This window comes from Mus pahari, chromosome 3, assembly GCF_900095145.1.
Source record: "Mus pahari chromosome 3, PAHARI_EIJ_v1.1, whole genome shotgun sequence".
In the NCBI taxonomy this organism is placed as follows: Eukaryota; Metazoa; Chordata; class Mammalia; order Rodentia; family Muridae; genus Mus; species Mus pahari.
In genome coordinates, this window is record NC_034592.1 from 97,070,201 (window position 1) to 97,085,447 (window position 15,247).

The following is a 15,247-nucleotide window of genomic DNA, read 5'->3' on the forward strand; positions in this document are numbered from 1 at the left end:
AACACATGGATGTGGTCATTGGTCTCTGCCGTGTCTGGCATTGCAAAAGGCAACAACAATAGTATTGGACTTACACAGTACTTTGTTCTAAATGTTCCTTAACACCTTATTGTACAAATGGGTGTTCTGCCAGGTAATGGGTAATGGTGGCATACGTCTTTAATCCCAGCATTCAGGAGGCAGAGGCAGGTGGATCTCTGAGTTCAATACATCGGTGCTATAGAAAACCCCTATCACAAAACAAATAAACAAACCAAATGAGGATTCATTTACGTATCATGGCTGCTATGGGACGTGGATATACAGACATTAACCTGCCAATTTGTCTTCCTCCTATTTCATTAAGCTTATGCATTAAACTCTGCTTCCAAAACAATATTTAAGAACCCGTATTGCCAAATTTGACTGAGAGGTGAGACCTGGGCCTTTACTTATAGATGTTGCTTCATTATCTTACGAAGGGAAATCTCTTCAGAATTCATGTCTTTGTAGTTATCTCATAATCTGCAGGAGGTTGAACTCTTGCTTGACTCACCAATACTTGTGAATGCGAAGCAATACAAGGACTAGTCTTGAAAATGAGTTAGTGGGGAACATCAACATGAAGGTATTCTGTGGTGACAAAGTTAAGGTAGTCACAAACATTAAAATAAAATGTTAGTAAGTGAATCAGAGTAGAAATCACAATAGGGTGTAGGAGAGGTGGAGAGAAAAAGGAGGGATCTGGAATGATGCTGAGGCAAAAATAACCCTAACCACACAGTTCGATGAAGCTTGACGTTGCTGGCAGGCACTTGGTCGTAGAACACATTTGTAGTGTCGTGATTATATTAATGGCTTCAGCTTTTCCTAGTTTTATGCTTTCATTCAACCAATGTGGTATTTGAAAGTTATTAAGAATTTAGAAACCTTTTACTTTACTGTTATCATTATTTGCACCAAAACAAGTTTCCGGATTTACAAGAGGCATCTCATTTTATCATTAAAAGCAAAGCAATACAAAACAAAACAAAACAAAACAAAACAAAACAAAAGTTAGAAATAATTCAATGTTATCTTCTCTTTAAAACCAAAAAGATCTTAGCTGGGCTAAGATCACAGACCTAGAAACCAATAAAGTTTAGACCTGGAATAAATAGTATGAATCCATTCTCTGAGCTGCACATTTTAGTGCCTTAATTTTTCTACTTCCTTCAGAGATTCTCTGGAGCTACCATTTCTAAGAACAGGACAGTTATCAATTAAAAATTTTAGTCTCTATATTCTCCTACTATTTGGGAATTGGTTTGTCAGAATCAATATTCGGAAATTTTGAACCAAGTTTAAAAACAAAACAAAACAAAACAAAACAAAAAAACAGTTAAAATGTATCTCAATGAAAGCAGAAAAGCTCCCCTTTTTAATTTAACCTTGCCGACTAGATTGTTAAATACATTTCTTTAACATTTAATGTTAAAGGGTTATGTATATCCTTGTATGTAGCTTCTATTCTAGATATTTGTAGGCTGACGTTATACCAGAGAAACACTTGACTAGCCATTAAGCAAGGCTCTTGAGACAAGGAGTGTGCATGTGATTTTATCTCTCTTTCTTTCCAATACCGTGCTCACTACTGGGGTACAGAAATATAGACAGTATTCCACTGATGTCATCTGGTGGAGCTAATAATCTGGATGATGGCCAACAGTAAGAAATAGACACAAACAGTGACTTTGGTCAGCTCTCATCTGGAAACTTCAAAACCAGATAGACGCGATAAAGTACCATTGTTCATCCCGTTGCTTCCTGTTTCTGCAGCCGTGCTATCGGAAGCTGGTGGGGACCCTCTCTAAGGAGCACAGGGTACAGCAGCTCCATCCCAGCTTGAGTTCTGAACTGCCTCCCTGGCTTGGGCTTTTCTTTTTCCCAATCCACACCAAAAGCTGTAAAAGATATATTCAAGCCTGCCCAAACCTCTATTAAATTAATTTCTTCTGCACTTGATATTAAAACGGAGTGGGAGTTCTTAAGTAGATTTGCTCTAAATATTAACCCAATGGCAGGAATTGCCCATGAGTTCAGATAGGATGAGATTACCCAATGACCCCTAGGTGTTTGTTCTCTGGAAAATTCTGAAATAGAAGTTTATACCCTTTTGGATTCTTGAACAAATGTTTCTGTTTCTCTGCATTATATGGGCCATTCTTTAATGGTACATTTACACATTCATGGTACTATTGAACACCTACTCCGGGTTTGTTATCGTTAAAGTCTTACTTTCCTAATGATTTTTTTCCCACTCCAGGCTCAGTTTGAACTCAAGACATTTCACATTCGGGGTGAGCACGCGTTAGTAACAGCAAGACTTGAAGAAGCCATTGACAATCTCAAGCAACAATTAGAAAAGCGCCGGGGAGGATGTGAGGAGATGAGAGATGTGTGCGTTTCCACGGATGATGACTCCTCTCCAAAGACCTTCAGAAACGTGTGCATCCAGACAGACAGACAGACCTTCCTCAAGCCCTGTGATGCTGAAAGCAAAGCAGCCAGAAGCAGCCAGATAGTACCCAAGAAGCTGACTATCCCCCTAACCCAGCTCTCTCCCTCAAAAGACAGCAAAGACATCCATGCCCCACTCCAGACCAGAGAAGGCACCTCCTCATCAAGTCAGCAGAAGATATCCTCTCCAACTCCCCCCACACCACCACCACTCCCTCTGCCTCCCATTCCTCCACCTCCGCCCCTCCCACCTGGACTTGGACCTTTGCCTCCAGCACCACCCATCATACCACCTGTGTGTCCTGGGTCACCGCTGCCACCTCCTCCGCCTCCTCCTCCAACTCTCGTGCCTCCAAGTGATGGACCACCCCCACCCCCACCTCCTCCACCACCACTTCCTAATGTCCCAGCTCTTCCTGATAGTGGAGGTCCTCCTCCTCCTCCTCCCCCTCCTCCTCCTCCTCCTCCTCCAGGACTTGCACCCCCACCTCCTCCTGGACTGTCCTTTGGACTCAGCTCTTCTTCCAGCCAATGTCCACGTAAACCAGCCATTGAGCCCAGCTGTCCTATGAAACCTTTGTATTGGACTAGAATACAAATAAATGATAAGAGGTAAGCTCTCCCTTGACCCACTATCAGTTACAAATTCACAGGATTCTCCCCAAGCAATGCTTTATTATCCACAGTTCAGTATTTACATTGGGTAGCACCCATTCTCAAATATAATATTATGATAAATGCCTTGGATACACAAGCTTAGAGCATCTTGGGGAGATTGTCTTTGCCAGGTCATCTAGGACAAGGAATATGTTCAGGATCAGATTCCTCTGCACTGTTCCCTTCATGGACTGTAGACGAGTCCAGGTCTAGCTAAGCTAGGGCCCTCTCCAACGCCACTGTATTAGTTGAGTAATTATAAAGAAATTGGAACAGAGTCTGCACTGTTGGTTCACTGAAGATTCCTACAGTATCTTTTATGATATCGTTTCTTAATTTTTGATAACTAGCCTCGTGGTCTTGTGTTGGTCATATTTTTTTTCACTTACTATGATGCGTACCTTAGGAAAATGTGGAAGAATTTATTTTGGCCTGTGGTCTCAAATTTCAGTCTATCATGGCAGTAAGGGTGTGGCATAGTGGGGTAGCTCGTCTCCTGGCCAGGAAGGAGAAAAACAGAATATAAAATCTGGGCTATGAGCCTATGGGATGATGTTCTGATATTCAGGGCTGATCTTCCTACCCTTGGTTAATACTCCCTGGCAATGTCCCTATAGACATATTCAAACGTATGCTTCATTAATCTCTTAGAGGCTTCATGGTGAATCTGTATATTTAGTAGTTATGTGTGCTTTTCATTATTCATGAAAATACTTAGTTATTCATTGTTTAGATCATAAAAGAGTCTTAAAATATAGCACCCCACTTTTGAACTCTGGTTCATAAGACTTCTTTTATGTGTGTATTCCTTATTGGCCTTCAGAGAAAATACCTGAGTGCGGCCAGCTGACATGGAGAGTACCTTCATTTGTATATGTTATTAAGCTGGGCCTGTAAGGCAGAAAGTCATGACGACTTGGAAACTTCCATACAAGAAACTTACAGTTAGATTTCTTGCTTCATTTCTAAATCTCTCAAAAGGGTAATGAGAAAGATATTGACTCATTTCTTGGACATGTTCTAGTTTTGAAATTTATTTGTTTGCAAAAAATGTATAATAATAATAACAACAATAATTTTAAAACTACATTTCTAAGGTTATTCCCCAATTCAGGATTTTTCAGGCTTATGTAAAATTTTGCTTAGAGAAGGGAAGATAATGAAACAAAATAACATATACTTCATAATTACAAAAAAAATGGAAATAAAAACATGGAAACAACTCTAAGAGTAGGGGAAATACCACCAGGCTAAGCATGTGACAAACCAAGCTGCTGGTGTACTTCATACTGTCCCTAGTCTTCTTGCCAAAAATAAGGATCAAGAGTTGACATGTGGAAATTTCTAGATATATTGATGCAGTGCTGATGAAAGTGCTGTATAATTTCCCAAATGAATGTTTGGTCGTTGGGGTTTTTTTTTCTTTTCTTTTTAATAGACGAGGTGATCCTAAAATAGTTCCCAACACTAACACTGAAGTGCTAGCATCCCATTTCTCATTTGAGATTGGGATATTTCCTAAGAGATGATTTCCCAGAACATTTGAGTTGTGTTTCTTTATTAGTGCTCTCAAGCCATTGCGCAGTCACCCTGCAGTGATGGATCCCACCTGTGAGCCCTAGACTCGTGTGTCCTGGCAACACATGTCTCACACCTGTTCCTCACTTGCATGCCTCACTCCATTGCCCAAGAGACTTGATGAACATTGAGCACCATAGACATAGCATCATAAAACTGAGCGCTGGGAGGACAGGCCCTTCATTCACTGTTCAAGGAAGGGTAAATGAGATTTGGGGGAAATCGCTGATTTCTTTTTCTTTCCTCCTGAGATTTCCCACTTTTTAAAAACTGGAAAACAGTCAAATGTTCAAGCTTTCATTAGTTACCCTGGTTAAGCTAGTTCTGCAAGCATTGTAAACCTAGTGTTTCACTTTCAAATCGAATGCAAAGTAAATGAACTGGACATGAGCATGGCTGACTGGGGAGATGTGGCAGCCTCGTCCCCTCTGTGATGTGCTAAGTCCTCAGCAGTCACCTCCTGCTGTCATCATACACTCCAGCTCTGTCATCATGACTTGGTACCAACACATTTAATAGTATGACAGATATGTTTATTATATGTAAAGTAGACTATATCTTTATGTTATATGAAGGCAGCTTTATTTTAAGTTTTAATTGGAGCAAAAATATATAGTGAAACAAAGGTGTATACTGTTGGTTGTTGTGACCATGCCATGCTTGTATATTTGAAAAATCAATATAGAAGAAATTTACTTTTTTTTCCCCTGTGACACTAATAGTAACTTGATAAAGTATCTCAATTCCGCCCGTTTGAAGAAAATAAACAACACATTCCAATTGAGGGCATGTACACCCACACTCTCAGAGGTGGCTCTGATATACTTGATTTCTGGCAGCTTCTTGTTCTCTGCTTCAAAACAGAATGAACTTCCTCAAGAGACTAAAATACAAATTCCCCATGGATGCTTCAGTAGGAATCGCCCTGGGGTGCCCATGCAAGGGGAAACTGTATGGTTCTGTGTGGTAATGTCATCTCTGGTGGAATGCTGTAAATCCATACATCAGTTGAGCAGCTGACCAGTCATGTTTTGAAACCCCTGGACTTAGATGACCTCAGTTAATCCTGAAGACTACATATAAAATCCTCAAAGGGAGTCCCATCTATACTGTTTCATTTTCAATCTTTTGAAGAATTACTTTGGGCCAGTGAGACGGCTTTACAGAGTAGAATATATGCAGTCAAGCCTGGTGACTTAAATTTGATTCCATGGGACCTGGTGGTGGAAGGACAGAACTGACATGGTCCTCTGACCTGTACATGCATGCCATGGCATGCATATCTGATCCTCATATACACATACATATCCATATACACACTAGGAATAAGTAAAATATAATAGAGTTTTCTAAGGAATGACCTTGCCCATGCATGGAATTACTTATCCTGTCTCTCTCACTGTAATGCCACTTTTGCCTGCTGGAGATGCTATGGTTGAGAAAGAAGCAATTTACATGGTCCAAACCTCACCTCCAAAAATTCTAGTCCTAAAGGCCTTCTCCAGAGTTCTTGTCCTGAACTAATGACCATCATATTTTTTTGGATGTTTACATGAAGATGTGGGTTGAAATATCCTGTTTTTTGACTTCCAAAATTTGTAACATGAAAATCTCCTATCCCAGCTTTACCAGGGTTTTGTATTTTTTTTTAAGTGAGTTAGAGAAAGATTTCCTTGTATTATACTCTTTACTGCCTTGTTTCCTACAGTTAACTTGACGCTTTCTTTTTCAAGCCAAGACGCCACACCAACTTTATGGGACTCCTTAGAAGAACCTCATATTAGGGACACAAGTGAATTTGAATATTTATTCTCCAAGGACACAACTCAGCAGAAGAAAAAACCCCTGTCAGAGGCCTACGAGAAGAAGAACAAAGTCAAAAAGGTATTGTGCAATCCTCATTTGTCATCGTATGCACGTCGCCGCAACCCACTACATCCGCCTGATTGGTGCCCTCTCCCCAGAAAGTGATCCAAGTCTTGAATGGCAAAAGGATCCAGTTAGTCTAAGAAATCTGGGCTTACTGCTTTGGCTTTCTCTTCTGAATTTCGAAATGTTATTCTGAACTGTTGTTTTAGTTAGGGTTACTACAGTTGTGAGGAAACACCATGACCAAAGCCTTGGGAAGGAACGTGTTTACTGTGCATACGCTTCCTCGTCACAGTTTAAAGGAAGGCTGGACAGGAACTCAGATGGCAGGAGCTGATGTACAGGCTATGGGGGAGTTCCTGTAATATCAGCACGAAAAAGACAGAGATAGGAGGGTCCCTGGGGCTTGCTGACCAGCCAGTGTTGAGAACTCCAAGTTCAGTGAGAGAATCTGTAATTGAAGACACCCAGCCTCTGGCCTCCAAATGCACATGTGCAAAGATGTATAACCATTTACTCATGCATACATAACTATGAACACCATACATGTAAACTTATCTCATTTGTATATTCATTCATAGACCCAGTTAGAGTCTGTGATACAGTGCATTGTCCTAGGCCTGTGCTAGAATGTGATCGGGGATAACATGTATCCATTTAAATGATAACAATTAAGCAAAATGGAATGTTCAGTCTTTTAACTACACTAGGTACTTTTCTTCAGTAGCTACTAAATATGGTAACACAGTAAGTTCTATTGGACAGCTCTTTGTAAATATTAGCAATACGTGAGATGGGGAGAAACTAACCCTAAAATGGTCATTGGCCTGTGGAGTTTAGCAGTCATTAATACAAGCAAACCTCTGCAGTCCTATAGTGAACAAGGAGAGAGATCGGCACAGGCAAGGTTTAGGTGGGGCCTACAGTTTTCAATGGAGTTTTCAAGACAGGTCCCATTGGGAAGGTGACTTCTGTGTAAACACATGAGGATTTTAAAAACCAAAAGCTATTAGTATTCTGAAGAACAACTTTAGCATCCTCAGGCAGTCAGGCAGATGCGAGGACCAGTAACACCTAAGTGTAGGACCCAAGGAAAGCTTCAGCTCTTGCTTTCTCCTAACCCCTTAGCTGTAGCATGAAATAATATCTGTTGAGGTTTAGTGAGTCCCCCAAAGACCCATTCAGGAAACCTTTGGGTCTCAGGGTGGTGCTACTGGACTCTCTAAGATATAGCACCTGGTAGAAGGTCCTTGGATCACCAGAGCACATGCCCTCAGAGGATTGTGGGATGCCAGCCTCTTCTCAGTACCAACTCATGAGATACAGAGAGCAGTTGGGACTGCCGTGCTCTCCTGCCCTGATACACTGCCTTTGCCAAAAGCCTGATACAAAAGAGACAACAGATTTTGACCTCAAACATATAGAACAATGGGTAAAAATAACCCTTTTCTCTGTCTTAGTTATTTGCTTCAGGTATGTTGTTACTGTGTGTGAAAGTTGACTAATACAACAACCACACATCATGCCCTTCTGAAATAATGAAATGAGTTCATATTGTATATAGTCCATAGTATGCAATCAGTCCACATTATGTGACGGCTGCTCTCATGATTGCTATGGTCACTGCCATTGCTATATTTCCTTTGCATTCATGTTTTGTTAACAGCAGAGTGGTGCTAAGGACAGTAAGCCCTGGGCCAATTGCCATTGGCTCTGGTTGTGTTCTTCTCATTTTTCCTCTTTCCTATAATACATGATGATCAATACCAAATATACTTAACTAGGGTGCTGTCAAATCTATGGGGATCTGAGAAAGGTTCAAATGTATGGTGTTGCTGTTGTCAGTGTTCCTTCTTAAGTTATGTGGTGCGTGTCATGTTCCAGTTCACACTCCCTATGGCGATACAAACATATCTATAATCCATGGAATGGACTGTGTGACATACAATTCCTGAATGTAGTTTTGTGTTACAAATTAAGTTTTCTCATGAATCTGCCTTAAACCATGATCAACAGTTTTCATCCTTTAAGTACACTAGAAGGATTTTATCATGAGAAAAATGTGATCTCAATAATTAGATATGGTATTGAATCTTTATTCATTTTTAACTTTTAATTATGTACATGTGTATGTATTCGCGTGTCTAAATGTCCATAACTGTGGTGGCTGGAGGAGGGCCTTCAATCCCCTGGAGCCTCTGTGGGCTGTCTAACATGAGTGTTTGGAATCAAACTCAAGTTCCCTGGAAGAGCAGCAAGTGCTCTTAACCACTGGCCCATCTTTCTAGTCCACAGAGTAACTCTTTTAAAAGTACAGATTACATGAAGCAACTGGGGTTCTTCTCTAAGAGCAGTACCAGGCACTAGTCACTACCAACCATGAATGTAGTCCAGAAAAAATTAGGTTCTTACAGATGGTGTGTGGGTGTGCGTGCATGCGTGCGTGTGTGCGCGCGTGCATGCACGCATGTGCTGTGGAAAGACTGGTTTGCTAGATGCCTTTGGTCATTATTAAAAGGCAGAAAGCCCCTACTTTCCAAAGAGTCTTAGTTTACCTCTGTCAGCAAGGCTTCTCTAACAGAAACTCCCAAGTATGATCTTATGCAAGATCATATTAAATTCTTCTGTGTTCTCCATTTCTTCTTCAGTTGTATTGCTCTTTTTGTTTCTGGATGTTTTGGTAACTTGTTGTTTCCCCCTAAAATGAATTATTTCTGTTTTGGTAAGAAATATTTGTTTTCAAATATGTTAACAATTGGTCATTCATTTGAGAGTTTCTTATCTTCTAATTGTGTGCCTATTCAACAGTTGATTTTAATTAAGGCAATTAGTCCTTGATTATTTGTTTTGTTGCTCTGTCTGAAGGAGAAATGTGCTTCCTTTGAACTCTTCTTGGGGAGGTTCCATCACCTCATAGAATCTGCACGTATGTGTGTTATGTTTGAGGGTTCAATGCAAATGGAGCCGAAAATTATGGGTCTGGAAGGCTTAACAGGAGGGATGGTTTTGGCATTTTCAGTGAACTTTGTAGCCTACCTTAAGTTGAGATTTTTACGTTGTAAAGAAAATTAAAAAAAAAAAAAAAAAAGAAAAAGCCGCTAACTAACTCAATGCCAGAAGACTGCAAGCCCGCCCTTTTGAGACTGCACAGCCTCCAAGCTTGGGGCCAGATTTCAGACATCAAGATGGATCCCTTGGTCTCCTCTAGAATCAGATGTTTGTTTTCTTTTCTCCTGAAGAGAAGATGAAAGTGGCTTTTTCAAGGCCATTCAGCTTTGGGGGCCAAATCTTTCAGTGCGATCATGAGATCGTCTCCATATGAGAAGACTACAAGAACAGTTGCCAACCAGGTTTTTTAATAATACCTGATCTGGAGAGAGAAGCATGCGTGTTGGATATTGAAGCATCCAGCTTTCTGCATCTTGGGAGGAGGAACTCAGCCAACATCAAGGTGGAAATGCCCCCACCTTTTTTTAAAAGTAGAACTGATGTGGTGCATCAGTTGTGTGTGCATCAGAAAGGGTGGGGCTCATTGTTGAGTCTGCTGAACTCAGCTAAGAGTATCTAATGACAAGCTTCATATCTGTGTTTAAATTTCCTACTGTTTATCCTGTCTTACACTAAGACAGACATGGATTACCAAACTGGGCAGGAATCTTGTTCCACAAATATATAGTGTAAGAATCAGAAGGAAGCCCACTGTAGTGTAGTTCTCTTTCTCGTTAGCATTTAGAACCAAGTCTGGAGAGACTTGTACAGCTCTGCACATCTCTAACTGGAAAGGTGTTAGAAGCGAACACTGGAGAATATGCTCAAGAGCTTCAGCATATGTCTGTGGTTCTTGTTGAAATTCACCACACTGTTGATAGTCACAGTGTTCACTGAGAGGACTCTTGAAGTGGATGAGGAGGAACAGCTATTGCTACAAGAATTGAGACACAGCTACATGTGATGAAGTCTAAATTGTTTCTTTCATTGTGAGATTATACAAAGTATTCTTTAGTATTCCAATTTAAAACAAAATCAAAAAACCAAAAAGCAAAAGATTCAACATCCTGAAGAAAAATATGTATCTTATGTACAATTATTGCAAAGAAATACATCAATTTCAATTGTGTTATTTCCTTTGACTGAACCTATAGCACTTTAGATGTTATTTATAACTAAAATTGTAGGCATGACAGCATTGCATCCTCAGGGGGTTGCCATCCTCTCTGGTCACACCAGGCCTATCAGCCACTACAAGTACAGCAGTAACTGCACTGAGAGCAAGAGCTTCGAACACAAGGATTCATAACACCACCACCATTGATAGTCTTTATTATTCCTCTTTTCATGGCAGATGACCTTCTCACATCACCTTTTATTTTTCTATATATTTGAGAATATCAACTCTGTAGCATAACTATTATGGGAATCAAAGGAAATTATAATTATGAAAATGTTTCTAGGCATCTCTTGGAACTTTATGTTAATTTCTGTATAAACTATTGTCATGTCAAATCTTTGGGAAGAATATATTGCCAGGTGTGTTGAGACATCCTTGTAATCCTAGCACCTAAGAAGCTGGAGCAGGAGGATGTAAGTTTTAGGGTAGGCTAGGCTACATGAGACTGTGTCTTTAAAAAAGAACTTAGAAAAGAATCTAGAACATCTCCAGACCGTTCTCATTTTCCAGTATTTATGGAAGCATTCCACAACTTCCTATAATGACATCCCAACAGTGCTTCATCTGGGGCTGGCTTGCGTTCTCTTTCTTGCACTGTAAGATAAGTGTTTACACTGCTAGTGTGCCAGTGTTTACACTGCCCCTGACTTACATTTGTTCTCAGGCAGGAAGGTCAGGGCCTTGACAGGCAGGCATCCAAGGGTCTGTCTCTGTTGTCAGAGGTTCTTTTCTCTTGGCATCTGTCAAGGAGGTCACTTCCCAGTTCTGGTCTAAACTAGCTTGACAGAAAATCTTTGAGACCCGCCAATCTCCTTCTGCCCTTGAGATCCTGTGATCTGACTTTGAACTCTCCTCCCTCTGTCTCCTCAGCAGATAGTTCTTCAGAATTAATGAGGTACTGGTTACTTTCTCTGAGCCTTCTGGGGGAGGTGGCCTGCTATGGCTCTGCAGATGATACTCTGTTGAAACTTTCTGGTGCCAAAATGCTTCAGCATTGATTGTATTTTGGTCACTTTGGCGAGGATTGTGGCTTAAATGCTCAAGTCCCAGACTTCGTGTCTCATTGTAGAGAGGAGGGGAGAAGGGTGGAAAGAGAACATTGCTTGGAAGGCCGAACATAAATTTATAGGGTTTTTATAACCTGCTGCCCTTCCAAGTTTATATTACTCGAGCTTTTGTAACAATGATAATTTCTCTCGGCTGCCTTGGGGAGGTATGTGTGTTATTTTTCCCCTGGGGGTGAGGATAAGTTTGTCCACCTTTTTTATATTTCCCTTGTGTTTGATAAAAACATGTGGGGTGGAGTTATCCTGTACAGAATGCCTGTGTGTTGGTTGTACTACTCTGTGCCCTGAGAATATCAGTACTTCACCCAGATCGCTGGAGTAGGACTTGGAATAATCAGGGCTTTCCTACTCTGCAGTTATCAGACCCCAGCTAGCCAGATTCACCCAGCGGAAGTAGGAGCCTCTCCCAGACAGGCACCAGCACAACACTTCTCCCTTTCCAGTTTTATTTAGACTTGAGATGATGCCCAAGGTTGGCTTGCACATCTCCTTTATCAGTCTTTTTTTTTTTAAAGTGGGTAAAGCTTATCGTATATGGACATCAGTGTTTCTTTTGGATTATCAACTCTAAGTACTACCCTGGAAGTTGAGCACTGTTTCTCCAGTTGGCTGTTAAAAGAATAATTTAATCTAGGTTGTTAACCAGCTCCTGTCACCAGAACTGTCAATACCTCCTGAAAGCCACAAGAGGGCGCCTTACAATGAGAGTCACAGCTAAATGTCTTCTCTCCCCGAGACAGCAATGGAAGCCCAGGAGGCCAGATTTTTACAGCACATTATCCTGAACTCTCAGAGCCAAGTGCACATTAGCAAAGCTTGTGGGTGTCAGCGAAGTAAAAACTGTTTCTCGGCAGAGTTGCAGAGCTTGGAACGAACGCCTGTCGTCTAAAATGGATGAAGTATGGGACTTGGCTCCTTTGGAATGAATTCCAGAACCTTTCCCTCTTTCCACCATAGCTTTAAAATCTAAATAAAGACAGAAAAGAGTTATTTGAATATGCATTTGGGTATCATCTAATTTAAAAGTACAAGGTGTGGTTAGATACCTGGAGGTACACCCAGAGAAAAATCAGCTAAATCCAGTGATTTTTTTTTTCTTTTTTTAAGTAGCCTGGAAGCTCATTCATTTCTCCCACGTGTAGGCCCCTGTCTGAGGTGGTGACTGTGGGTAGAGCTGTAAAAGGAATAAGGCCCAGTAGCCATGCTGGGGGAGGGGAGGGGGGGTTGTTGATGGTGGCAGATTTCTGGCTTCCAAACCTAAAGAGAAGTATTTTGAAGATGGGAAAAGTAGAATGACAGGTACTATGTACTCAGGTTATAAGCCCAGGTCATGTGGGTGCTGCTCTATAAACTGGAAAAAGTGTTGCTGGGCACACTCATCTCCTGTGTACATGAAGGCCACAGTAACCCTTTCACCACCACAGTCCCCCCCCCCCCCGCCTCAGTCCAGCCTACTACTTATTGTGACCAGAAGTCTCAATTACTTTGACTTTTGGAGTATTTTCCAAGTAAAACTGACCAGGCATGTTTTCACTTGTAGTAATAACGCTAAGAGGTGTTTACCATTTGTTTAGTTGCTTGGTATGTATTAACTTAGTTAATTCCACAAGACCTGAAGAAGATGGTTACCGTCTTATTCCCATTTCATCATCGAGGAAATTGGAGTGGAGAGAGGTTGGGTAATTTGCCCAGCCTAACACTTCTCATAAGCAGCAGATCAAGGACACACAGCTCAGAGCCATGTTCTTAGTTACATGAGCACCAATGCATTCATCTAAATGTAACTACAATGTTGACTTCAGGGTCACTCTGCAAAATCAAAATCCCATTTCCAGTCATGGTCTGGTAATAGCAGCACTGGCTTGCTGTCAGTGTGCCTAGTTTGTAGGTCTGACTGACCTTAGGCAAGTTCAGGATCCTGGACAAGGCCTTTGAAGTCTCTGTATGGCGGGTGTCTCATTCTGTCAATAGATGAGCTTCCGTTTGAAGGGTTCCGAGGCTCAGATGGTGACTCTGAAGACTGGGACACTAAACATCCACCAGCCTCAATTTAACTTTCTGTGTGATCGGGCAACTGGGCAAGGGAATCCCACCCGGACCACCACCTCAGTTCTCCTAGAGTGTTCTGCAGACTCAGCTGCCTAACAGCGTCCGCTGTGTCGTATGAGTCGTGGCTGCTCTTCCGACCTCAGAAAGAAACTGTGATTTTAATAACCCCTACCTAGCTTTAATGGAATAGTTTTAAAATAAAGTTCTTTTAGGTACTGGCAATCTTTGGAAAAATCACAATGTAGCTTTGGAGTCAGCTAGCTTGCCTTGAAGGTAGCTGACTAGGGTCTGTTTTTTTTTTGTTGTTGTTGTTGTTGTTTTTTTAAATCATTTAGCATTTATAAATATCATAGCATCTGGAGAGGAAGTTTAAACGACTTTCCAGGTACAAAACATCAGAATTTACCTGCCTGTGGAGACCTTGTCTCACAGACATTTTGAAACTGAAGGAGCATATTGCAGACCAAGTTGCAAACACATTTCTCTCTCTAAAGATGCAACACCCTTCACCCCAATTGTCCATGCATACAAAGAGTACTTGACAGCCATAGCCATTGGTAGAACTGGTCTAGAACTACTGGGTTGGCATGGCTCCTCATCACCCCACCATCCCTTAACAGACTTTTTTTGTGTATGTGTACCAGAGGCCAAGAGTTCAGGTTACACCAGACAAAGCTGTCCACTTACTTCCTAAGGGAGCCTGGTTTAACCCCAGTCCTGTGGCCACACTTGTAATTTTTGATAAAATACCTTTGACCCGGCTGTTTGATTTCCTTTTGGCCCAACCTGAGTTCTCTCCAGCTGAGGCTAATTTGCATGGCTGTAAACACGAGCCTTACAAAGCTCACCAACTGTGATAAAAGCTAAAGAAACCTGAGACCCCCTGGAAACTCAAAAATTGGACTTTGGTGTCTATGGCTGACTCGGAGTCACACGTCAGCCCAGGAGGCTGCCAGCCAGCAGCAGCTAAAGAAATGTTACTCTGATTGATCTGATTAGAACTGCAAGGTTAGCCATGGTCAATTTACAAAGACAGTATGAGAAGAAATCATGTGTACAGTCATGTTATGGGTCAGTGAGGCCCCTGCCAGAAGTTTGAAAAGCCAGGACCGTTATCAGATCTCCTCAGTGGGGTACAAATGGGATTGGAGGTTTAGGGGCCCTCCGGTGAAATGAATGACAAAGAGGATTGGGCTCCCCATGAGTCATGCTTGTTTCCAACTGGATTCCTTACCTGCCAGGGCCTTCCAAGTGAGTGTCAGAACCCCTGAGCAGCTCAGGGCCCCCAGACAAGCACTTTAGATCCTCCACACTGGAAAGGTGAAAAGGCTAATTTGACACGGCCAAGAGGCACTCGGCTGACCCACAGAAGCAGCCAGAT

The 15,247-nt window shown here is 41.5% G+C and overlaps 1 protein-coding gene across 4 annotated transcripts in view; it reads left to right on the forward strand.

Annotated features, from left to right (window-relative positions):
* Fmn1 (formin 1) overlaps positions 1–15,247 on the forward strand; it is a 373,383-nt gene that overhangs the window by 185,367 nt on the left and 172,769 nt on the right. For 3 of the 4 annotated variants that reach the window (XM_021193752.2, XM_021193753.2, XM_021193754.2), the window contains 2 exons: positions 2,285–3,090; positions 6,447–6,597. In XM_021193752.2, coding sequence (XP_021049411.1) covers positions 2,285–3,090; positions 6,447–6,597 — 957 coding nt within the window. Of the gene's footprint in view, positions 1–2,284; positions 3,091–6,446; positions 6,598–11,453; positions 11,646–15,247 lie in introns of those variants that run through there. The other variant, XM_029536135.1, reaches the window with a different exon arrangement.